The sequence below is a fragment of the Callionymus lyra genome, chromosome 2 (genome assembly GCF_982586985.1).
Source record: "Callionymus lyra chromosome 2, fCalLyr1.hap1.1, whole genome shotgun sequence".
NCBI classification, from domain to species: Eukaryota; Metazoa; Chordata; class Actinopteri; order Syngnathiformes; family Callionymidae; genus Callionymus; species Callionymus lyra.
In genome coordinates this window covers 7,799,400-7,825,812 of record NC_141819.1, presented here as the reverse complement: position 1 = coordinate 7,825,812, position 26,413 = coordinate 7,799,400, and the positions used below count along the sequence as shown (strand labels likewise).

Here is a 26,413-nt window from a genome sequence, read left to right as displayed (position 1 = left end):
TTTTGGTGTTCTGAATTTTATTTTTTCTTCTCCCTTCAATTTTTTACTTCTTACGTTTTCTCTTACCTTTACCAATTGTTGTCATTTCTATTTTTATTTTTTTGTTGATTGATTTCAATTATCTCTTGTTATCAGTATTATTGTTACCCATTTTTCTTTATTTCCTTCCCTTCTTTGTTTATCTCTTAAGTATTTTGGTTGGGTTTAATATAATTATCTTCTCTCTTTATTAAGCAACAGTCTTTGTTGACAATAGTTATTTTACAATTATTCCTGTTTCTTAATTAAGGTATATATAAATATATACAGCTAATTATACAGTTAATTAGTGTTATAAACAACTCGCATATCAATTTTCTCCTTCTTCTGCAGTGTTCGATAACAATAACACAATTAACATTGATTGTTGACATCCTTTGTTTTTGCATGTATTAATGACCTTTTGACCCCATTATCTTAACCACCCTCTCCTCCTATTTCACATGGTCAATTGATCAACTCAAAATTGATCAACTCACAATTGGTCACATTGCATGTCACTTCTGTTGTTTTGTTTAACTAATACTGCTTATCTGAAACAAGTGTGTCATTGACTGCTTGCACGTGTGTACGTTTGTTGACATCTAGTTCCTGTTTTCTCTTCTTCTCTCAATTTCTGATCTTTGGTGTTGTGTTTGATGTGCTGCCCCCTGCTGGTTTTCCCTTTGCTTACTTCTTAATTGAGTATTGCTACTGACTCAATTAGTGTAATTATTCAATTAAATCAATCACATTTATGTAATTAGATCAGTATTCTTAATTTTTCGATTAATACATTTAAATTACATAAAATAAACAGATTCAATTACAAATTACATCTTATTATTTTAACAATTAGTTATAACCTTATATATATATATATATATATATATATATATATATATATATATATATATATACATGGGTTGTTTTTTTTAAACATTGAATTTGTTATTTCAATTCATTTTTATTAATTTTCCATTATTTTCGTTTATTTTATTATTATCATTTAAAAAAAAAATAATTTTAAATTTTGTTTTAAATTTTAATTTTTTTTTTATTTTATTTTTGTTATTTTTTTATTTTAACATTTTTAACTATTATCATTATTATTATTTCTATTCTTTTTTTATTTTATTAATTTACATTCTTATTTTTATTTTACTTTTATTATTATTATAATTATTATTTTATAAATTTTTCTCCCATTAGATTTTATTTATTTGTTTTTCTTCTACTCGCTACAAGTCAAATATCTTAATTCTACTATTTCTTCTTTTTTAACTTTTCCTTTCTTTAGTTAAATTGACGATACTTTGTTGTGAATTCGAATATTTTTATTTAATTTTTAGTCATCTTGCTTGAATATCAGACGATATCTGATATAGATATATTGAATATCAGACGATATCTGATATAGATATATTGAATATCAGACGATATCTGATATAGATATATTGAATCTGATATTCAAGCTCCACTTGTCACCATTGTTTCTGGGATGCTTGATTTTGTTAGCACTAATGACAGAAACCGAAACCTAAGAAAGTGGTTGAAAGCCGAAAGCCAAGACGCAGAGTTTACTGGGGAAGTGCCAAATCATGATCCGTCAAGAAATATACGTGCCCAAATGTCAGCTGCAAATACTTGTAGTACTCCCTCAGGTAAGGCTGAGCAAGCCTCAAGGGACCAGCTAGGTGAGTTAATCCCACCTGTTGCATTTAGTTCGCGTCACATGACTGCACATGATGGTTCTCCAACTGCAAGTCGGAAGCATGTGATTTTGTTGATGGTGATCCTGAAAACGAAGATTTTCTGGCGCCGGTAGTTACCCAACCTCCTGGAGGTGCAAAGTCTAAGACTCAGCCGAAACGTGAATATAATTTACGATCACTAAAAGAGTATGCAAGGAACCCTTCACGTGGTACTCCTCAAATGCCGATGGTTCCTTTTCCTAACGATCCTACACAAGCCATATACTCTCCTTACACTCGTAAGGATTTGCAGTCAATAGTGGAGAATATGCCTCCACTCTCTCAGGGAGGTGCACCTTGGATTCGTAGCATTGAACATCACACTATGGGCGACAAACTGTGTATGAGAGATTTCCGCATCATCACTTCCAGGGCTGCTGGCTCAACGGCTGCAGCTAATATTGAACAGGAAGCAAATACTCAAGACGTCGATCCTGACGATCCTTTCGAGTATCACCGCGTGGCTCTGTTTAATGTTATCAGACGACAGTTTCCTGTCTGCTACACTTCTGGACAACTTTCTAATCTGCCACCGAAGCCAATGGAGGAACCTGGAGAGTACATACATCGGTGTCTCCAGGCATGGCAAGACTTAACTGGAGCTGATCCTCGCCATGATCAGTCCACCCAAATAGTGTTCCGCATGAATATGATAAACTCTCTGCCTGAGTCTGTCAAGAAGGGTCTTGATTCAGTGGTTAACCTTAATAGTAAATCTTATGACGACTGGGTTACTGACGTCATTCATTTTTTGAAAATCCACAATAAAGGGAAAACTAGTGCAAAGAACTCTTATTATGACGTCCAGACACAGTTAGCCAGAACCCAACTTAAAAACATAAAAGAAGACTCTAAAAGGAAACAGATGGCTCAGACTTCTGTTCCTGTCTCTGCCCCGGAAAATGCTTTTGAGGGCACTATCATGGCTCCACAGTGGCGATTTGCTGGAGGGCGTGGGCGTGGCAGGGGAAGAGGACGAGGGTATAGAAACAACCGAAGCAGTCCAAACGACCAAGCTTGCTTCATCTGTGGCGCTCTGGAGCACTGGGCGAATGAATGTCCCAACTATCAATCAACCGACAACGGATTCAACAACTTCCAGAGACGTGGAGGTCCACCCAGGCCGAGGGGTGGTTTTGGCGGTTACGTGGCTCCAAATCAATATCAGATGCCACAATAGGGAAGCCCGAGACGCTGCTCTGAGGTGTTAGCTCTCAAAGAACCACTCATAGAGCTCACTGTTGGAGGACAGACTATGAATATGTTGCTGGATACCGGTGCAAGATACACCACAAGTAAATATGAACTTCCTATCTCTGGCAACACCACCTCAGTTGTTGGCATCTATGGGACACCACAGGTCCTCCATTTCAGCATACCTCTCCCTTGTGAACTATTGGGGATCAATTTTACCCATTCACTATTGATTTCTTCTCAATGTCCAGTTAGCCTGCTGGGAAGAGACATTTTATCACTCACTGGCACATCTTTGGCTTTCACGCCCTCTGGAACTTTGGTCCAATTCCCAAATGGTGAAACCTACAATTGCTGCAATTATCCTGAGCTGCACAAGCATGAACTCTCTGCCCAACTCTCCACCGAAAATGAACTCTTGCCCGCACCAGAGAGGGAGGCCGCTGTGTACTGGTTCAACGTGATTGAACCCCCTGATGGTTTCTCCCAACTTGAAAAGACTTTTGAGACCTGGAAAAAGTGGATTATGCTGCTGCGCTCGTATGATCCACCTGCGGACCCCCCGTACTGAACTATGAACTATGTCTGGGATGATGATGACCCTGACTACGATGACAAATGGCACGATCTGGTCGCAAACATGAACTTGACTCTTGCGTGCGGTGACATTTTTGTGGGTCCGGACGGTGTGGCGGCTGAAGTTGAATTAACAAACGAACAAGGTTTTCTCTATGCTCTCTCCGACACTTCTGTCCCTCATGTTACTTTGGCTGTTGTTGCTGGTGGGGAAGCTAGAGCCCTGGGACCCATGATTAAAAAATGCAAGACAGCTTGGACGTTGGTCTCATTCATGTTCCATCCGTCCAAATAACTCTCAAACCTAAAATCGTTCCTATTTGACGTGCCCAATATCATCTACCCTTTGAGAAAATAAAGGGTATTGAGGCAACTATTGCTGGATTGAAGAAGGCTGGTGTTTTAATCACTGCTGAATCTGAGTGGAACACTCCAATTTTGCCGGTGCCAAAACCGGGTAAATCAGAATATCGAATGGTGCACGATCTCCGTCCAATCAATCAAGTTGTGGTCCCTTCTGGGTTTGTCGTCCCAAATCCTTTTGTGATGTTCACGGCTATCACTCCAGAACTAAAATATTTCTCTGTTCTTGATCTTGCCAACGCATTTTTCTCCATCCCTTTGCATGAGAATGGCAGAAATTTCTTTGCCTTCACCTACCAAGGAGAACATCTCACATACACTAGACTTCAACAAGGTTACATTGACTCACCAGCAATTTTTAACTATTGCCTAAAAAAGCATTTTGAGGAACTCTCATTGCCTGAGAATGCTGTTCTTTTGCATTATGCTGACGACATTTTAATTGGTGCGCCCTCGGCTGAGGATAATTTAAGAGCTACTGAGATTATACTACGTTTCTTGGCTAAGAAAGGCTATAAAATCAGCAGACAGAAAGATTTTTTGGACAAAATAAAATAATAATTCTGATTCTCATACTGGAAACAAATCTCTCCATCTCAGATACATCCACTAAGGCCACTGATTCTGCTACAGCCCAGATCAAAACAAAATCTGTAGTATTGGCCAAGCCCATGAATTTGTCTGCTAGACAAAAGCGTCAAGCCCCAAACTATCCTCCTATCTACAACGCAGAGGTAGGAAAAGATCAGACATTTCAAATTGACTACTGTTCTGTTGCCGATTGTGGATCCCGCACAAACAATGCCATTTGGCGACCAAACCCAAAGTATCTCTGTCTGGTCTGGCATCCTAATTGTAAGATTGATTCACTTTGCAACCTCAGCAGGTCTATTGCAAAATGTACCACCCGTGACTGCATCATGAACATTATTTGATCTAAAACCGATTCACTTTGTTCATCCTGGAAGAGTGTTGTTGCTAACACTGGCCCCTCCAGATGGAATTGTCATTCAACTGATCTCAATCCACTGGCCCAACGAATCTCAATAACTAAAATGACGGCCAGAGCAAATTGTGTTAAGAATCGATGTAATCCTCTTTCTGTTCATCTTTCATCCCCTGCACTCAAAGACACTGGACTGTATGGTTTAGGAAGCTGGGAAAATGGACATGATCCAATAGGTATATTCTTCCTGAATGTAACTAAGAAAAGCACTTCTGAATTAGATAAAATTAACATTATGGCAACCGAAATGGGATATTATGAAGAAAACATGTGGTTAAAATGGATCCATCTAACTGCTAAACAACATAAGAAATATGACTGCATAATGTGTTCTCGGGCTAGACCAGCGTTGCTCACCACACCTGCTCCTTTGCATCATATAGATGATCCGGCTGGATTTTTCTGTATGCTGGCTTTGATGATGACTGAGAGGAAGCAAGACTTCCTGAATGAAGACATAAGTCACACGAGTCAGAAGATTGTAGAAGGTGAAATTGGAGTAAAATCTTCAGATCTGAGGAAAGTGTTCTTCAGCTTCTTCATGTGTGTTCACATGTTCTTACTGCTCCACAGACGCTTGGCCAGATCCTCCTGCTCCATGTCCTTCAGGAGATGAACTGTGATCCTGAGGAAGTCTTCCCTGATGATTCTCCACTTCTCATCTTCCTCCTCAGTCTGTGGAGTCTCTGGACTCACAAACCTCCAGACTCTCTTCAGCTCCTTCTGCATATAGTTGTAGAAGTTTCTCTCCAGTGACTGGAACAGAATCACAGAGAAGAAGCTCAGAGTGATAGTGGATCATCGCAAGAACCACAAAGACCAGAGATTTTAAACTTGGATTCAGCTGAATGATGATGGTGAACAAAAGGAACCTCTAGGATTAAGACCTCCTCTGGTTCATGAACATACCAGTCGTATGGTTTCCAGTTGTGAGGGATGTTGCTGACCAATGAGAAGCTCTGAGCTCTGATGGTTCACTCTGAGAAGAAGAGATGAAGTCAGGACTGTGAATAAGCTCTTCAGTGTGGAGACGATCTAACTTGAAGGTTCCTCTCAAAATTACAGAGTACCATCTGAATAAAAATATTATCAAACTAAACTGTTTAGTTTAAATGTAATATTATAACATATGGAGACTTTAAACTTCAAGGACTCACAACAGTCCAGAATATTCTGGTTCCTCCTGCTGGATCCTGATGAAAACAAAACTCTGATCAACTCTCATCTGTTTCTATCCTGGTATTCACCAGCTGAACCACTAGATGTCCTCACACTGCTGCACATGTCCACCTCTGCACTACAACTGTGAAAGCAACGTTTGAGGTTTTTAATTTAAACACTGCAGTGAAACTGGCAACGGATATTCGTTGCTTGGCAACCGTTAAAATACACAGCTGAGTGAATGTATTCATAAAAGTATAAATATTAATATTAATAAGTTAAAAATAATGCAATATAGTATAAACAGAATACATAAATAACCTTGAAACAACTGAAAGCAACATTTGAGGTTTTTAATTGTGTCTTTATCTCCCCCTGCTGGTGTTGAGAGTGAAGTGAAGTTCTCTGGTTTAATGTGTGTATGAACCTGGTAGACTCACACTTGTTCACTCTCACCTCACAACTGGAGACTCTTCACTTCCTCTGAATTCCATCCATCTCCCCATTGAAGCATCACTCTTCAGAGACACGCAGCAGGGTTCTGGTCCAGATCTTGGTCCAGGTCCAGCAGGTTCTTGCTGCTGCTTTGATCTTGAACACAGAAGTAGAATGAGTGAGAATGAAGACATGGAGGACAATCTTGGAGGTCCTTGTCTCACCTCTGAGTGCTGGTCTGTTCATCGTGCTCCTCACACTGAGGGTATTTAAAGGAGTCTCTGTCCTCACCATGAGTCTCAGCAGAGTCTTCACCTTCACACAAACACACTCATGAGATTCTTGTCAACATCAAAAGTTGTTCTCGACTCATAGTGTAAAAACTATAATCAATCCTTTCATAATGTTCTGTTTTCATTAGAAGAAAACAGATTTTACTTCACACGTTCTGCGCCCTCTACAGGCAGGTTTAGATGGAGCATGTTTTTTAAACGAGTATCAAAATCTCATCTTGCATTGATTTCCTACTAAAAAAGTTTGTACACTCAAACCCAGAAAAAAGTGCATAAAAATAATCAGATGTATGAATCTGTGCGTGACAGGAATTCAAGCATTTTTACTTTCTTCATCCAAATCGAAGTAGAATTCAGACGGGTTCATCCCTTTTCACGCCTCATTAAAATATGTCAATCATGTTTAAATGAGCCACGAGACCCGAGATTCTCCTTTCCGTGAGAAAAACAAATAAAATCATGAAATGGATCAACAGTTTATATTGTTATATATTTCAAACATTACTGACATGGACCAGACTTTTTATAAATGTTTATATGTTTAATACACGTTTATTGACAAGAATATTGTATTTACAGAGGCTATCATTGGCTTATTTGAATCATTTTATGATCAAGTTTAATGAGAATAAAACTTTAGATCAGTAACTTAAAGCACTGTAGTGATGATGAAACACATGCACTTATTCTCACTATGTTTTTAAAATGTAGTTATTATGTGATGGTGTATTTATTTAAGTGTTTTTTTAAGGATATAGTTCCGATCACGTGATCACATGAGGGAAACCGGCTTTAGCTGCTTTCATTCTGCAGCTTCACTTTGATATAACTGACGTGATGTTGTTTCACAAGAACGTCTGTGACTCTCGTAGAGAAGACTTGAAGGATCCCATTTTGTTCGTTACGTTATAAAAACAAGCTTATAATTCCTTCTCGTTTTTTCCTAATTGCGTGAAATGCCTGGAAAACAATTGCATATACATCATGTTGTCTTAATAAATAAAGATCATTATTTTAGTAAATGAGAAACATATTTTTAAGTTTAATTTTAAGTAAAATTTAATATCCACTCATGTATCTACAAACATTTGTTTCTTTTTTATCATATTGATATTAATGTGTCTCTGGATCTGAGCAGTAAATATGTACGTAGGACACCTTCAAACCTGTCAGGAAGTCAAGTTTCACGCTCCTATTATTCTTGATACATATGAATTTTGCTGCGCTCACATTGAAAGAGACCAGAGCTCCGACTGGCTGCTGTTCATGTCACATAAATGGTTATTGCGTCGATTACTTCTCTTTTATTTTCTTATTTCATATTTTATTATGTCACGGCTCGACCGGTAGATCGCGGCCGACTATTAGGCACCCCTGGTCTATATTAACAATACACACTCACATGATTACACTATCAGTCACTACAACAGCACGGACACAAGATAATAGTATATTATTTGCTGATAAAGAATATTTATAGACAAATTACTCACTAGGTTGAAAAATACTAGATTCTTATAAACTGCGTCATCAGGAAGTTAAACAAATATGCACTCAAACACACCCAAGCACGCACACACCCAAGCACACACACACCCAAATACACCCAAGCACACACAGCAAAGCAAAAATATACATAGAAAACAAATACTCACACACACAGCACACATGCTGACAAATAAACACAGTTACATGTCAGGTGTTTGAATGTGGTCTGATTCCGATTTTTTGTGTCATCATTTCTAGATCTTTTTCAACTTCTGAAAACATCAACAAGGATCGTCTGATTAATTTATTTTAATTTCTTTTCATCAACTGCTGACTTGTGTGAGAGTCAGAGAGTCACTGACCTGTCTGCAGCTTTCCTCTTCTTCTCCTCCTCCTACTCAGGTCCATGTTGGAGCAGAATTCAGCTTCTTCTGACCAGAACTGATGGAACAAGACACTGATCAACTCCTTCTGACGCTGGTATCAAGGGTTGGACTGAAATAAAACTATGTGACTCATGAAACCGGTGTTTCTTGTTAGACTGTTACCAGGTGTTGTGTTCTGGTTAATTGTCAAGATTGTATTTACTGTATGTGCTTTCATTTCTCTCCTGAAAGGAATTAAAAGTTAAAAAAAAAAAAGAAAATTCTGAGGATCTCTAGTTTCCTTGTTCAGACTGACCCAAACACAAGATGAACCCCTTTCTCTTCATAACCATGGTTCTACAAATGGTTCTTTCTGTTTAGTCATTTATCTTCATTGCAACTAGTACAATGAGAAAAAAACGATGTACTCTCCACACAGCAGGGGGCAGTAGGCCGCGCCTGTAAAAGGCCTCACTTTCCACCAACAAGGCAACTTTTTGGAGTCAGGAAAGCTGAAGTCTACTGGACCCACTTGTAAAAGGCGTTGCAGCCATAGAACGATGTTACAGTTTTTTTGGATTGATAAACACTAAAATTTGTACACAATTATAAATACCTTACACTCGAGGAACAAAACTCCAGCCGTGATTACCACAACTATAAGCATAATGTCAGCTTCGCACTTTTTGCAAATGACTGCACACAATTAAAACAGTCAAAACACGGAGTCCCTTCCGTTCGCTCCAACACCACGTCACTTCCGGTTCTTATACTTCGCTTCGTGGAGAAAGATGGACAATCAAAGTGTGTCACGGGTCGTTTATTCGCCGCTTCAAGTCAAACAAAATACAAGCTTTATGATCGCGACCGGACACACTTTCTTCCGGCGACTGTACAGGTCAATAGCCCTGGGAGAAAATGTCCCGATCTGTAGAAACATCGCTATATTTAAGGCAAATTTCCTGCCCAGGGGGTCATCCTTTCCGGCCAAATGGTTCTTATCCCTGTGTCCCGATCCCCGTAGAGAGAACTTCCTAATTTGTTTCCTTGTAATCTAATCATTCAAATGTTCTCGGGTGGGGGTTTCCGTCTTTTAGCCCCCCTTTTCCTGGTGTGTCTTGCTTCGTTCTTTGATCTACGATTTAAGGTGTGATTGACAGATATAAAGATGTTTTAAATAATCGATGTTGTATCTCTAATTCTGTCTCAAGCTGGTCTTGAAACATTGTGTCAGTCTGGAGGGAATGTTGATTGTGAATGTGTATTCAAACATTTAAGCTCTTAGATGAAGCGAGTAATTTATACTATATAGTTTGAATATCTTTTAGCATTAATTTAAGTATGGCGTATACGTATAGTGTATAATAATTTTAATCAAACACAGGGTTAGACTGACATAAAAGTATGTGACTCATGAAACCTGTGTTTCTTGTTAGACTGTTACCAGGTGTTGTGTTCTGGTTCATTGTCAAGATTTTATTGACTGTATGTGCTTTCATTTCTCTCCTGAAAGGAATTAAAAGTAAAAAAAACAAAAAAAAACATAACCATGGTTCTACAAATGGTTCTTTCTGTTTATTCATTTATCTTCATTGCAACTAGTACAATGAGAAAAATACGATGTACTCTCCACACAGCAGGGGGCAGTAGGCTGTGTCTGTAAAAGGCCTCACTTTCCATCAACAAGGCAACTTTTTGGAGTCAGGAAAGCTGAAGTCTACTGGACCCACTTGTAAAGGCCGTTGCAGCGAAAACAACCATGTTACAGTTTTTTTGTATTGCATAAACACTAAAATCGAAAGTCATACACAATTATAAAAACCTTACATTCGAGGAAAAAAAATCCAGCCGTGATTAGCACAACTATAAGCACAATGTCAGCTTCACACTTTTTGCAAATTACTGAACACAATCAAATGCAAAACACTAAACACATTTGTATACATTAGACATATATGCATATCATGATATCAGTTCCTTGCAAATTGCAAAACACTGGCTTTCAAATGACCACACTCATGATTTAATTAACACAACACTCAGATGCACAAGATTGCTTAATTGTAGACACAACAATCAGATTCATGCTCTACAAAAAGGCAGCATTTCTGGATCAACTGCACAACATCCTCACAGTGAACCAAATACAACAGATGCAAAACATTGTCATCTGGAACAATGTATCATTCCACCTCTCTGCACAGGTCCACAACTGGTTTCAGCACAATCCTTAATGTTCTGTGCTATACCTTCCACCATACTCTTAATTTCTGGAGAGTATGGAGTTCTTCTCAACATGGCGGTGGAAGGTAATGATCTGCAGCCCCAGACTAAAGTGCCACTCATTGAGGTCATGTAGGAGGCCTGTGACCAAATCGACGCCATATTCAAGCATGGATTCCTGGATAATCCCTAATATTTTCTGCTGGACTTTCTTTAATTTTTTTGTTATCACCCCCCACATATTTTTTATAGTATCTTTTTTTTAATTATTATTGTCAGGTGTGCCGTTAAAAAATGATCCCATTTCACATAATTTCTCTTTAAATATTCTTCATCAGCAAATAATATACCATATTACGTGTCTGTGGTTATTGTACCCATTGGTTGACGTGCAGTCGTGAGAAGAGATCTCTGACTGACCTTCCTGCACATCAACCAGTTTATTTATTTATTTGAATTAGGACGATGCATATTCCTCAGCATAGAGCAACAGCGTAAATATGCCAGAGTTAACACAATAGCTTATTTTCATCCGTTGTCCTCAGGCAGGTTAGATGATACAAAAGATAAATCACAAGATATTACCTGTAATGTAACTTTTTGTGGTGCGTTAACACGAGAGCTAACTCGCTAAAACACTGAATAGATATTTCCCGGTGGCCGACAAAGCTCACAACAAATACAAATACCGAAGCGATTACACTTCAAATTAAAGCGAAAACACTCTGACATTTAGCCAAAACGGAAATGTGTGGCATTATTGCACAAAGGAAGTGACGTTCATGTGAGTTCGGGACTTTATTGTTGAAACACCGACTGAAAGTAGCGGAAGATTTAAAACGAAAGAGAATTCAAATTAATTAAACTTAATTTAATGTCAAGCTCCGAGTGTCATAAATGATTGATATTTACGGTATATTGTTTTATATTTTATTATTCTGTAGTAATGTTATATATACCTTATAAAAAGTTTTATTTTCAGAACATCTAAGTTCTGGTGGATTTAACTTTTAAATTGCATTTAGGTAAAATGACCTGAAGAAAGGAGCACCACCCTTGTATTCTAGTCCAAAGGAAACTTACATTTTCGTGGATAATAATGAATTATTTGGCCTAATTAATTAATTATGAAACACTAGGTTGAATCAATCTCATTAACTGAAGTTAATAATTGTTGTCGTGATCAATGTTCTTTACTGAGTAAGAGGCTCTTGTAAAGGCAACTGACGTACTTTTTATAGGATTTATTGAAAGAAACAAAGAGAAGAGGAAGAACAGTTAAGAACAATGGAATGGAATGAGGATGCTTGCTTTGATATCATGGAAGGAACAACATTAATGAATCAAAAAGTAAAGGACTTGAAGGCTTTGATAATTGTCAACTTCTGGGAAAGCTTTACAACTTATCTTAAGCTAATCTTGCTACCTCTGATCAATTTGAAAAATCCCAACACATCTATCAATGCAAGAGAGACAATGTTACAGTTTCTTACGACGTCGAGAGGAGAGAGGAAGGAGTGATGATGACGAGGAGGTTGATGTGAAGAGGATGAGGAGGATGAGGAGGATGAGGAGGATGAGGAGGAGTAGGAGGATGAGCAGCAGCAGGAGGAGCAGGACTGAAGGCCCTGGATACAGTGATGTCGGGCGTGATTTCGCAGGGACCACAGTGAAGAAGGCTTGGCGGAGGAAAGCGCTGACGGTCTTCTTGGGTCCGGTCCTGGTTCTTTGTTGCAGGCTGTCCTTGACCGCGTTGGCGTAACCAACCAGAGACGTATCTTTACTAGGTGCAAGGGTCACAAGTCTTTTCTGGAAGAGCAGTTTGGTTGCTTCTAGGAGCCAGAGGTTCAGGCTTGGCTGGCTGCTGGGTTGCGTGCAGCTTTCTTGTGTCTTGAAAAGTACTGCAGCTGGAGAGACGTGCCACACTGTTGCAGGAAGGGAGGAGGGCAGGAGTCAGGAACGGGGTTGAAGAAGGAAGGGGAAGAGACTCCAAGAGTCCAGTGTGAAGTCTCCAGAGAGTCAAGGGACAAGAGGAAGAGTGTCAAGAGTCAACACTCTTCACCCACTGCACCTGACCGTGGAGGAGCAGCTCCTTCAGTGGCTCAGGCACCCCCAGTGTAGGACGGAGCGTTATAGAAGGTCCTTCATCCCAACTGGTGTCAGGATATTTAACTCTTTACTTCAAATATCCTGATGTTAATCCGTAGTGTGTTTTTTCTTCTAGTGTGTTAATTTTTTGTTTTTATTTTATTTTTATTTTTATTTTTATTTTTATTTTTATTTTTATTTTATTCTGTTAAAAGTGTTAATTTTCTAATATTGTAAATAATTTTTATATTTTTAAGATCGTTTTATTTTATTTACTTTTATACTTTTATTATTTGTTTTTTTCCTTGCACTTTATTTCCATTGTGCTGCTGCTGCTGTTATAAAAGTGTGTTTCCCCTCTGGGGATGAATAAAGGTTTTATATTCTATTCTATTCTATTCTAAGAGTGGTTCAAAAGAATAGGCCATATCGCACTTTTTTTTTTTAAAGCCATCCACTCGTGCTCCTGATTGGTGGGTGACATCTGATTCACCCCCACATTGTCTGGAGATGGTCCACCCCTCTGTCCTTGGATTTCTCTCCTCCTTCGAATTGACTTTGAAACTTCTTTTATTTGACGTTATAGAACGGTCTGAGGCACATATATAATGCTAACTCATCATAACTTTCCCAGCTCTTTCTAATGTCGGAATGATATCAATCATTGCATGTTAGGAAACCACAGTATTGATATGTATGTTCAAACAGCATATAAACATCAAAACACTTTTATATTTGGATATATATTTCATGTGACTTCCTTCTTTGGCGTCTCTTTACCTGAAAATATTTTATTGAAGAAGAAAAAGACATTTAGTATTCTGAAAAGTCATCTTGTCATTCTGCTCTCCTGATCATGCTGGTCTTCTGACCATGATCATGTGGTGAATCTACACTCATGTCTTGATGTGGCAAATGTTTTAAGGAATGTCTATGAGGACGTTACGTTTCGTTTAACGTAATTTTATAACGAAACAGCTTCATTCATGCATGCATGGATGGACGGATGGACGGACGGATGGATGGATGGATGGATGGATGGATGGATGGATGGATGGATGGATGGATGGATGGATGGATGGATGGATGGATGGAACGAGCGAAAGAACGAACAAACAAACAAACAAACTTTATTGATCCCTCTAGAGGTCTCCTTCGAGGCCAAACAATCTCCAGAGAGAATGTATCATCCATCTAAAATGCTAAGACAGGGGTGTCAAACCGGTCCAGTAACCAATCAGGCGTCTGAAGACAGTAATCAATTAATTGTCAGTCAGGTGTTGCTTGTTAAGCCGACACCTGATTGGTTCAACTCATGTGTGCTTGACTGGTTGGAACAAAAACCTACACCACCCTGAACCTTTACTGGACCGGTTTGACACATGTGTGCTAAGAGAACATCGCTCCCTCTAGTGGTGATCTTAGATATCGCACTGCCCTGTCAATAATTCTGTAAGGACTAGTAAGTATTCCTCGCTGCAGTCATGAACCATGACAGGTGATGATGGAGGGACTGGTGTGTTTATTTATTCACTAACAGTTGTGGAATTTACGTCATCTAGTGGTGAAACTGTAGATTACAGTCAATGTTTTTTCAATCCAACTCTTCAACACATCACAGAGAGTAAATACCTGTTGTTTGTAATACCCTGATGGAGCTATAAAAACGGAAAAGTAAATTACTTTCAATCCTGTTATATATTAGAGGCTTCAATAAGCACCACTGTTGTACGGCGTGTTCTTCTTACCCTGACATGCTGGTCATCCAAAACTAGTGATGGGGAGATGAAGCTTCATTAACAGTGTTATCATTTTTAATGCTCAGTAGGAGCATATTTAAATTTTTAAAAATGTTTAAAAATGATACAAGGTTTAATCCAAGTACTTGTTTATTTTTAAATGTTTAAATATTAAATATATTTATTGAAGAGTCCAGTCTCAGCTCCAGCTAGTGTTTCCTCATTCAAACACATTGAAAGTGTCAAGGAAGACCTCTCCGAAAGACTAGCTATTATAACATTCTGCTAATATTGGTGATGTGTCGATGAAGCTTCATGAAACAGTGTCATTATCTCCACTAGATGTCACTCTTTGATCTATAATCTATTGCTTTGAAAAGCTATTCTATTGAAACCTGACATCATTTTTAAGCTCAGGGCGCCCCCTACTGCCCTCTGAAGAATATGACACTGTTTCATGAAGCTTCATCGACACATCAATAACTCTAATATTGCTGCCCCCCTAAGGCTGAACATATTTGTTTCTGGCTCCCTCTACTGTTAGAACTGTGTTATTGTCACAGTACCATCACAACATGAGATGAAGACTTTTCTAGGTCAGTTTTATCTCCCTTAGAAGCTTAAAAATCCAAAATAGAAGGAATGTTGTTTGTTGGCCAGTCTAAAACATGGTTAAATGTTTATTTTATTATTTTAAAAATATGCTCTGGATGTGTATTCATGTATAATATTCACAGTATGATGGATACACAGAGACAAGCGAGGACGAGTTTTGATGTTTCCTTCTGTCTGCAGGAGCTGAACGAGTCATCACCCTCAAAATGGAAATCCCCGGCTCCATGCCTCCTCTGATCCAGGAGATGTTGGAGAACTCTGAAGGCCTGGAGAGCGGCGCGGCAGGCGGTCGACCCAGCGGAGCCCCACCAGGCAGCTGCAGCCGCTGTTTGTCGCCCAGCTCCGCCCAAAGCAGTCCGGCCACACAATCGCCGTAGTGACGGCCGACATTTGAACTTCTGCTCCAACAACGTTCCCGCGGTGAAAGCAGGAAGTCTGGACTCAGACGAGCCGACCCCTTCCTCCACACGAACCTCCCTTCACTCTGGAACGCTGTGCTGGTGTGCAGGGAAGCAAGGCCGCCTCCGAGAGACCACCGTAAACACTGCTGACCCCCACTCCTCCCTCCACGACTCCTTCACCCGATGGATGTGATCGCTGCAGGGACAAGTTGGGAGCGGACGTGGAAGTGGCTTCTGTTGGACAAGAATCACCAGACACTTTTTTGTTGGACTCTAAAGCAGACTGCAAGGATTTGTTAGAAGAGCCGCCTCCTCCTCTCCCTCTCAAAGTTTCTTTTTTTTCCTACAAAGTTATATAAATATATATAGATATGAACTATGGTGTTTGACATGAGGGCGACTGAAAACCTTTTCTGAGATGAGAAACCGTTGTATCCCTTCACTGTTTGGATCTTTTCGTACCCACCGAGAGTATTGAGGAAGATGTTTGACTTTGATCTCACATGTACATTATTCTGATGAACACAAAGAGCAAACAGAAGTTATTTCCAGTCCTCACATTTATGTGCACAAAAAGAAAGTCGCTACGAGTGTCACCGTCTATTCCAGGTTGTTTTCCACGTATTGTTTTGTGCTTCCAGACGAATGGAAAACAAATGATTGTATGATATGGTCACAGGTCCTTTCAAGAAATCCAGTTCATGAAGATTCATTATTAAGGTGTTTTTTAAGTAGCCTTTGGTTTGTGTATATAAGCTGTATTCATTTCTTCAAAACTATGAAGAGTTTTAGGCTTCACTTGATTTTGAAAAGAAAAAACCTTTTGTGTTTTGTTCATAGGTTTGTGATTCCAGGAAATACATTGTTGAGCACATTTTACTGAAGGAAGTTTTTGTGTCCGACTAAATACTGGACACTTAACAAATCACCGGCTGTTCAGAATGTGGCGTTCACGGTTCCCCCCCTTTTTTTCAGTTCCCGCCCTTTTGTTTTGACGTACAGTAGGTATGAACAAGTAGCACTCCAGTCGGGGCATAGCTTTCTGGCCATGTAGCAGACAGAGACGGAGTCTGGAAGTGTTGAGGTGGATCACATCTCAGGCTCGGACGTTCCTGTAGCAGCTTCGTGAGATTGATCAATGTGAAGAGTGGTGTACATACACACTGTATTTAATACAAGTGATTCTCAAAAGCCTCTATGTGGGTCCGTGTCATGTCGTGGTGGGGAAACTAGATTGCAGTGGTCCCTCTGGACGGGGGATCGTGAAGGTCCCATATGTGATATTTGTCCTCACGCATCGTCCCCTGTGTTAGAAACATGCAGGATCCAGAGCAACCTCACACCCTGTGATACACTTAATGCCAAAACGCCTTCACATCATCTTGACCATCGTTACTGTACACACACCAATGTCTCAGGAAGGAATCATTTTGTGTGCTTGGCCTGTCCATTGTATATGTTCTGTGCTGCCCCCCCACTATGTCACTAACACACACACCTCTGCTACTGAGCCCCTGTGTTTCAAATCACTCAGACCAGAACTTGTGCAGAGAGACACCGACCCTGAACATTATGGTCTCACCATGTGTGGAGTCTCTCTACGAGTCCTTATTTCTTCTTCTTTTTTTTTGTACGGTCAAAGCTGCTTTCCTCATTTTAGGACTTAACATGTCCAGAACAGCGCACAACTTTTCTCTGCACAGCTAATCTGGAATAGAAACGGACACACCTTCGGTTTGAAACGTATGGAATATGTTGCAATTTTGTCAAGATTATCAAGCGACTTTGAGAAAAAAGAAAATAAAGGAAAAAAAAAGATAAAAAATAAAACCAACATTTAATGATTATTGTTGTGTCGTGTGAATCACTTTAATAACCACATTCTGCTATATTTGAGTCTCAAGTGTTGCCTTCAGTTTCCTCCAGCAGGAAAGAATGTTACTGTTGTTTCTTCTAAATAATGAAAAAATAAAACATCAGGGCTATATAAAGTGCTCAAAGTAAACAAATAATAAAGTATTATATAAGTATTAAACGATGCACCAATACAAGTCATCTTCAGGGTGTGACACCCCTAATGGGCTTTGCTATTGGTTTATCCATTGAGGCTTTCGCCTCTGAACCTGTATAAATGTAATCTACTCTCCGCCCAACTGGGGGGAAGGGCCCGCCCCTCTATATAGGCCCTCCCGCCATTCGTCTCCCCTTTTCACTCAGTCACCTCGGATCTACATCATCTATCTACTCAGCGATATATATATATAGTTCACCATCCGGTGTCCCTATAGAACAAAGACCTGCTTCTCCTGCACTACATGGAGTAAAGCATGTTAGAACCAAGTCAACAAATGTCCTACCTCGTTCTGCATCTAGACTCCAGAACTAGCGAGATAAGGGTGTCATTACTACGCCAGTTGGACAGGGTTCGAAAAAACCTCATATCACTCCTGGGTCTTATGGCAGCGGCCAACCCTGTGGTCAGACTGGGCTTGTTAAATATGAGAAGTCTTCAACAGTGGTTTTGGGGGTCTCCGACTTCATCCAGTTCGAGACAAGGGCCACATGTTGATTGTTCCTGCCTTCGTTATGAGGGACATAGTCTTCTGGAACTCTCTAGGGCCGACTCCAGAAAGCAGTCAGATTGGGTTGTGTACATTTCTACACTCATGTGTTCACAGATGCGTACCTGACCGGCTGGGGTGGGACCTGTGGGGGGAAGTGTGGTCGAACACACCGAAACACATCAATTACCTAGAACTGCGAGCGGTTCAAAAGGTCCCCCACCATTTTGCTCCTCAATTAGCAGGGAGACATGTGATGGTCCGATCAGACGACTCCACAACAGTGGCGTATCTGAACAGGCAGGGAGGAGTGAGGTCACCGGGTCTACAATGCTTGGCAGCCTCCATTCTGAGTTTTGCCGACAGGTATGTTTTGTCCCTGCGAGCTCGACACATTCCGGGTTTGTTGAATGTGGGAGCGGATCGAATGTCTCGAGGGGGTGCTCTTCAGGAGGAGTGGAAGCTGTACCCCAGATACAACGTCACAGATCTGGCGCCTGTTCGGGAGACCAGTTTGCCTCCAGGGAGAACACAAAGTGCCCCCTTTGGTTTTCACTGAAGGTTACAGACAGACCACCTCTGGGGGTAGATGCTCTGGCCCATCCGTTGATACCCAGGGGTCTGTTGTATGATTTCCCACCAGTGAGACTCATGCTATCTTTCTTAGACAGAGTGAGGTTTTCAGCATCTTACTGTGTTAATGGTACTACCAGAGAGCCCAGGAGCCAGATGGTTCCTGGACCTGGCTCAGTTGACAGTGGGGGAACGATGGCCTGTTCTGATTCTGGGGCGTCGCGTCATGGTTTGGATGTTGAGAGGGTGACACTAGATGCCGTATTCAGGGTGCTCAGGCACCAACTACATCGAAAGCTTTTGTGTCACGCTGGTGTGTATTCGAAGCCTGTTGCAAGAAGAAAGGACTGACAGCTTCTTCATCTCCAGTCTCGGAGATCCTGCTTTCTTGCAGGAGTTACTGGTCGAGTGGTTGTGCCGCATCTACGCTGGCGGTTTTTGCGGTCAGCCATGAATGTAGGACATGATGGTTTTGGTCGTTTTACGACCAGAGGTCATACCTTTGTAAAGCGTTTTTTTTTTTGGGTGCTGGAGTTTTCGACCTCCTACTCGTCATTTGGTCCCACAATGGGATCAGATAGCTTGAGAGCTACTTTCACTCATCAAGACGAGGAGGCTAGGCAGCGGCATTAACTGTGTCCAGTATGAGCTATGGCCTGTTAGGTTAGATGCACAGCTAGTTTACGTAAATCCAATCAGCTGTTTGTCTGTAACGGGGCAAAGAATGCTGGAGCTGGAGTATCCCCTCAACGTTTTGCTCGTTGAATTTGCAGTGCAATTCTCAAAATTACAGCTTTACTGTAATCAATCATATAGATTTGACACACATTCCAAATAGTCACTTGATTTACTGATAATATTTTATATTTAATTCATATACAATTTTCTTGCCTTGAATCCACTCACTGCAACAACTCACAGGCCCAGATCACATAAAGCCTTGCACACACTGAGAAAGATTAAACAATCCCAGATTCCCAGCAAGTCTGTGGGAACCTATTTGAGATCTCATACTGAAAGACACAACAGGCCAGCAAGTCGCTGGGAACAGATTCTCTCTAGAAGACAACAATCTTTGGTGAATTTCCACGACGACCACGTGCGGCGGCCATCTTAGAATCAAGTGTTTACAGTTACTGACCAATCCTACATGTACAGTTGACTAGAGGTGTTAACCTGAATATTGAAGTATAAATGATCCACCATTTTGTGAGATCTTTGTGTTCTGGCATTCGAAGACGTCTGCGATAGATCTCTCTGCTTGCTAGCGCCCGTGTTCACGTAAGTTTGTCTCTGACTTTTGCATAATTCACTAAACGAGCATTTTCCTTAAACTCATCCATGTGTCTGTCCTTCATTTTCCACCACCACATACAAGACTGGGGAGGGGTCGGTTAACCGGAACACAAAATCCCCACAACTTGGTGCCGTGACCCGGATGGCGTTGACTGGTGGTTTGAAGGCCTTTTTGATTCCGAGACGAACTCTGAGCTCTCTTATTGTTCTCCAGGCAACCAGGCGCACCACATACCTTACTTCAGGAATCAGGTAAGAAAGATTTTATCTTATTTTTTACATAGATTTTTTTTCAAGTTTATATTTTTGGTTAGGAAAGATTACATATATTTATATTTTATATTAGTTTTGGTTGCCTGGAAGAATAAACGTAAGTCTCTGGTTCTGTCACAAATTTAGATTATATTTTTCAATAGTGCTTTCTTAAGCTGTTGCTCATATTTTGGGGTATTGCATGGTCAGTTGTTGTTTGTTGTTGTTTTAAGTGTAGACGACACTATCGTGTCCCGGGAAGAAGAAGCATTGTTGAAAAATTGTTGATTAGAATTTAAGTTAAATTGATAGGCAGAGGAGACGGAGTTACACGACCTGGTAACCCCTGGGATTCAGAGTAGGAGTGGAAGTATAACCGGCTCTCTCTACGGGGCATCTGAGGTTCTTCCAGATTCCTAAACTAGTTAGGATACTTGGCCTATGGTGGATTAATGTAGACGTACTTTTTCGGTAAACCAAGTAGCTATAATTAATTTGGGGATATGTGGGATTTGAGCGGTCTCTCCCAATATCCTGGTCTGGAGGCTCTGCCAGCCGGTGTGTAGGCCAGTTAGATCTCATTGTGTTTCTGTGTTGAAAGGCTCCACAGGTATTTGGCAGTATAGTCAGGGCTAGTTAATTTTTCCGAACAATCACGGTGAGAGATATTGTCTCATTGGTGATTAGTTTAGAGTTAGTTTGACGGGGGTTTAAATAGATGGAATAGTTGAGGGGTCTCCTATCCAGGGTGTTTGGAAGCGTATTAAGCGATCGAGAGGCTCTCGCGATAGTGACTTCGACACTTTAGACACGACAAGCTGGTTAGAGTCTCGTTCCACGTAGCATAGTGTGTCTCTAGACTTGTTTTGGTAAAATACTGTTGTCGTCGTATTTTCATGACATATTGTTTAGTTCAAATTGTCTGGTTTTTTTTCATTTCAATTTTTTCCTTCTTACGTTTTCTCTAACCTCTATCAATTGTTGTCCTTTTTATTTTTCTATTTTCTATTGATTTCAATTATTTCTTGTTATCAGTAATTTTGTTTTCAATATTTCTTTATTTTCTTCCCTTCATCATTTCTCTCTCAAGTATTTTGGTTGGGTTTAGTTTAATTATCTTCTCTCTTCATTAAGTAACATTCTTTGTTGACAATAGTTATTTTACAATTATTCCTGTTTCTAAAATTAAGGTATATACAGTATATGTTTATATATAGTTAATTAGTTTTATAATTTATAAAGAAGAAAAACTAAAACAACTCACATTTCAGTTTTCTCCTTCTTCTGCAGTGTTCAAAAAAATAACACAATTAACATTGATTGTTGACATCCTTTGTTTTTGCATGTATTAATGACCTTTTGACCCTATTATCTTAACCACCCTCTCCTCTTATTTCACATGGTCAATTGATCACCTCAAAATTGATCAAATCTCAATTGATCAACTCACAATTGATCAACTCACAATTGGTCACATTGCATGTCACTTTTGTTGTTTTGTCTAGCTAACACTGCTTATCTAAAGTGTGTCATTGACTGCTTGCACATGTGTGTACGTTTGTTGATATCCATACTGTGTCTCAAACCTCGTACTTGCGTACTCAAAGTTAGTATTTTTAGTGCGTAAGTGCGTCTCAATTCTTAGTATGCGAAATTTAGTGCGCCATGCACACTAAATTGTCACTAAAACGCCCACAAAACTGATGTGGTTCGATGGACACTTTCTACCCTAAACAGCTCCATCTTAATGACGTTTTAAACGTCATATATATATATATATATATATATATATATATATATATATATATATACTTACAGGTGCATTTTCAGCAGCAATAGGAGGATGACTAGAGGTGTTAACCTGAATATTGAAGTATAAATGATCCACCATTTTGTGAGATCTTTGTGTTCTGGCATTCGAAGACGTCTGCGATAGATCTCTCTGCTTGCTAGTGCCCGTGTTCACGTAAGTTTGTCTCTGACTTTTGCATAATTCACTAAACGAGCATTTTCCTTAAACTCATCCATGTGTCTGTCCTTCATTTTCCACCACCACATACAAGACTGGGGAGGGGTCGGTTAACCGGAACACAAAATCCCCACAACTTGGTGCCGTGACCCGGATGGCGTTGACTGGTGGTTTGAAGGCCTTTTCGATTCCGAGACGAACTCTGAGCTCTCTTATTGTTCTCCAGGCAACCAGGCGCACCACATACCTTACTTCAGGAATCAGGTAAGAAAGATTTTATCTTATTTTTTACATAGATTTTTTTTCAAGTTTATATTTTTGGTTAGGAAAGATTACATATATTTATATTTTATATTAGTTTTGGTTGCCTGGAAGAATAAACGTAAGTCTCTGGTTCTGTCACAAATTTAGATTATATTTTTCAATAGTGCTTTCTTAAGCTGTTGCTCATTTTTTGGGGTATTGCATGGTCAGTTGTTGTTTGTTGTTGTTTTAAGTGTAGACGACACTATCGTCTATCGTGGTCGTCTACAGCGTCAATAGCGAAGCGTGTTAGAGGGCTTTGCATGTAATAATAGAACTAGAGTTACATCCAGGAAACTAATATGTATTCCTCACTACAGGGATGGAGTGAACCACGACAGGTGATGATAGAGTGACTGGTGTGTTTATTTATTCACTAACAGTTGTGGACATTACGTCATCTAGTGGTGAAACTGTAGATTACAGTCAATGTTTTTTCAATCCAACTCTTCAACACATCACAGAAAGTAAATAAGTGTTGTTTGTAATACATCACAGAAAGTTGTTATCACAAACCTGTTGTTTGTAAAAACCCTGATGTAGCCATTGAATATATTAGGATATATATTAGAGGCTTCAATAAGCACCACTGTTGTACGGCGTGTTCTTCTTACCCTGACATGCTGGTCATCCAAAACTAGTGATGGGAGATGAAGCTTCATTAACAGTGTCATCATTTTTAATGCTCAGTAGGTGGCGCCTCTATTTAAAAATGATATGAGGTTTGATCCAAGTACGTGTTTATTTTTAAATATTTAAATATTAAGTATATTTATTGAAGTTCTCAGTCTCAGCTCCAGCTAGTGTTTCCTCATCAAACACATTGAAACTGTCAGTGCACAAGATTTACACTGAGAGACTGAGATCTTTCACTACAAACAGATTTAAAATATAGATTCATTTAAGTGTTTTTATGAATAATTCTTCTCATGTGGACTTCAATCCAAGAGTTACAGACGAGCAGTATGGAGGTATTTGGATGTTTTTAAGTGTCTTTTGGACGAAGATGAAGACGAAGACAACTGAGCTCCAGTCACTACATTAAAATGAACAAACATTTTTGTCTATAACTCTAAAAAGAAGAGATTTCTCTGAAGATAATCCCAACCCTTAGTCGATATAAGGGTGAGTAGAAAATGAGTTTGCATTTTGGGTGAATTATTACTTCAGACGTGTGACATAAAAAGACAACAAAAGACTTAAAACATCACATGATTCCAGAACTGTTGTAATAGTTTTATTTTACCTAAAATTACATGATTAAATAATGTTGAATACATTCAACTGTTACTTTAACAACACACTTTCATTTGCAGTTAAGAAAAGAAAAACTCTCTAAACTGGATCAAGATTGTCTCACGATACATTTGTCAAAGTGTAGATTCACTTGTCGATTAAAAAAAAATAATAACCAGTTTATAAAATATAATATAGTGTGATTTTGAGAATATTGTGCAAATAACTGTATGATTTTGAAGCTGTTTGACTAGAGGATTGAATTTGTTGATCTTTTTTAATTCATGTTTCTCTCGCTCTGTTCCTCTGATGACATCATTTCTAGGCGACAGATGAGATGAAGTCAATCTGTCACGATCATGTTTAGCTACTGTTGAGAAGTAGAGTTTGAAAAAATAACCATTAAACCACTTACTTTCAGTGTTAAAGAGGTTTAACTAGAGAACGATCATAAAAGTCACAAACAAACGTGAAACAAATCCAGCAGGTATGTTAGGAAACATTTTACTTAATAACATATTTTCTTGTGTTTCTTCTGAGAGTCACTCTGATAGTCTCACTTCCTCTCCACCTCCAGTCGCAGCTTTTCAAATCTGTCAGGATGATCCAGATAATCCTGATCCTCCATCAAGTTCCTGTTGTCGTTGGACAGTAGGAGGCGCTGCTGTGTGTGAGTCCAGTGAGAGTGAAGACTGAGAGAAGAAGAGACATGAGGTGATGATGGTGGAAGAACGTTGTCTTGACGATCATATACTGATCCAAACTGAGACGAGTCAATGTTCTGTCAACATTCTTCTGAGAACTTGAGCTAAGAACCATGTGACTGAAACATCCCAGAATCATCTTGGATGTCAGATTTGAAGATGAAGTCAGAAGCTAAACTAGCATGTAGCTAACATGAGTCTAGTCTAGTTGTGATGAAGATGTTCAAGTGAACACATGATTCAATATGAAGTGATTCATGTGTGAAATGATGTTTAAAGTGACTCAACATTGTGAGTTGATGATCAAACTCACGTCTGTTTTCAAATATTTGACAGAAATATTTCTTTGTTCTCCACTGACAGTCAAACTGAAACAATGTTGAAGCTCCTGAAGAGTTTTGAGCTGAAGGACTTGAAGATTTGGAATCAGAGCTTCACTTGATACTGTAACTGTGAGTCTTTAACATCTGCACGTTTGTTCTGGAATCTTCTTCATCAAGTCCATGTCCACAAAGACCTTCAACTGCTGTGTCAGCAGATGAGCTTTGATGTTGAAGTCAATCAATAGAATCAAACTTACCATTCATGGATAACGTTTTAACCAATGTGGTCCACAATGATCCAGCCTGGAGGAAGAAAGAGTCAGAAGATCAGATTCATTTGATTCAGATGTTTCATGAATATTGTTTCATTCTCAGTGGACGACTCAGTCATGACTGTTGATGACAACAAAGATGGATCTATAAACAGGCTGCTCAGTCTCAACTGTCTCCTTCATGCTTCCACTGGTGTCCAGCAGGAGAACATGGAGGAACTCAGAGTTTGGATTCATGTGCTCAGTTCAGATGAAGAGTCTGAGCATCAAATGTTCAGTCTGAAGATCTTTGGAGTTCAGTCAGTGAGTTCTGCTGCTCTGTTCATACCTGAGAGTCTCCAGTCTCCAGTCTGGACTCTTCAGTCCAGCAGACAGCAGCTCCAGTCCTGGTCCTCCTGGATGATTCATGCTCAGGTCCAGGTCTCTCAGGTGGGATGGGTTCAATGTCAGAGCTGAGGCCAGAGAAGAACAACCTCTCTCTAAGATCTGACACTCTGACAGACTGAAATGAAGGAGAAACACTTTTAGAACTTATCAGAACCAAGAGAAGATGATGTTCTGACCTGAGAGTCTCCAGGTGACAGTGTGGACTCTTCAGTCCAGCAGACAGCAGCTCCACTCCTGGATCCTGCAGCTTGTTGATACTCAGGTCCAGTAGAGTCAGGCTAGAGGACGGAGAGCTGAGGACTGAGGACAGAAGTGAACAACTTCTCTCTGACTGTCCACAGTAGCTCAGCCTGTGAAAGAGACGAGTTTCATCAACAAGTGACTTTTTAATTTATTTATTTCTCGATAATCTAAAGGCTTTATTTGCGGTCACACCATAATAAAGAATGTCTTGGGCTCCTTGTCTTGTCTTTTATTTTGAAAAGTAACTTCCCTCTCGTTTCAGGTCACTTGCCCTTCCTCCTGTGTCACCTGTCTGGTTTCTCCCCTGATTGTTTCCACCTGTGTCTCCCCTATGGAAGTATCTCAGAGCATCACAATATTGAATGGTTGAATTTAATATTTCAAATGTTGTAACGTTGAATTAGTTTTTTGAGTAATTGAATTCAAATGTTCAAATATTTGCAAAATTAAAACATTTTCACACATTCATTGATATTCTAACTTCAACACTTTAAAAATATATTTTCTAGATTCAATATTTTTTAATTCGTAGCCTTTTAAAATACATATAAAAATGGAAGCCTTTCAAATTCAAT

The 26,413-nt window shown here is 39.6% G+C and overlaps 1 protein-coding gene across 2 annotated transcripts in view; it reads right to left on the bottom strand.

Annotated features, from left to right (window-relative positions):
• The window catches only part of LOC148085221 (uncharacterized), a 337,696-nt gene that overhangs the window by 45,492 nt on the left and 265,791 nt on the right, over positions 1 to 26,413 (bottom strand). For both annotated transcript variants that reach the window (XM_087783363.1, XM_087783364.1), the window contains one exon: positions 25,772 to 25,945. In XM_087783363.1, the coding sequence (XP_087639489.1) occupies positions 25,772 to 25,945 (174 nt within the window). The remainder of the gene's footprint in view (positions 1 to 25,771; positions 25,946 to 26,413) is intronic.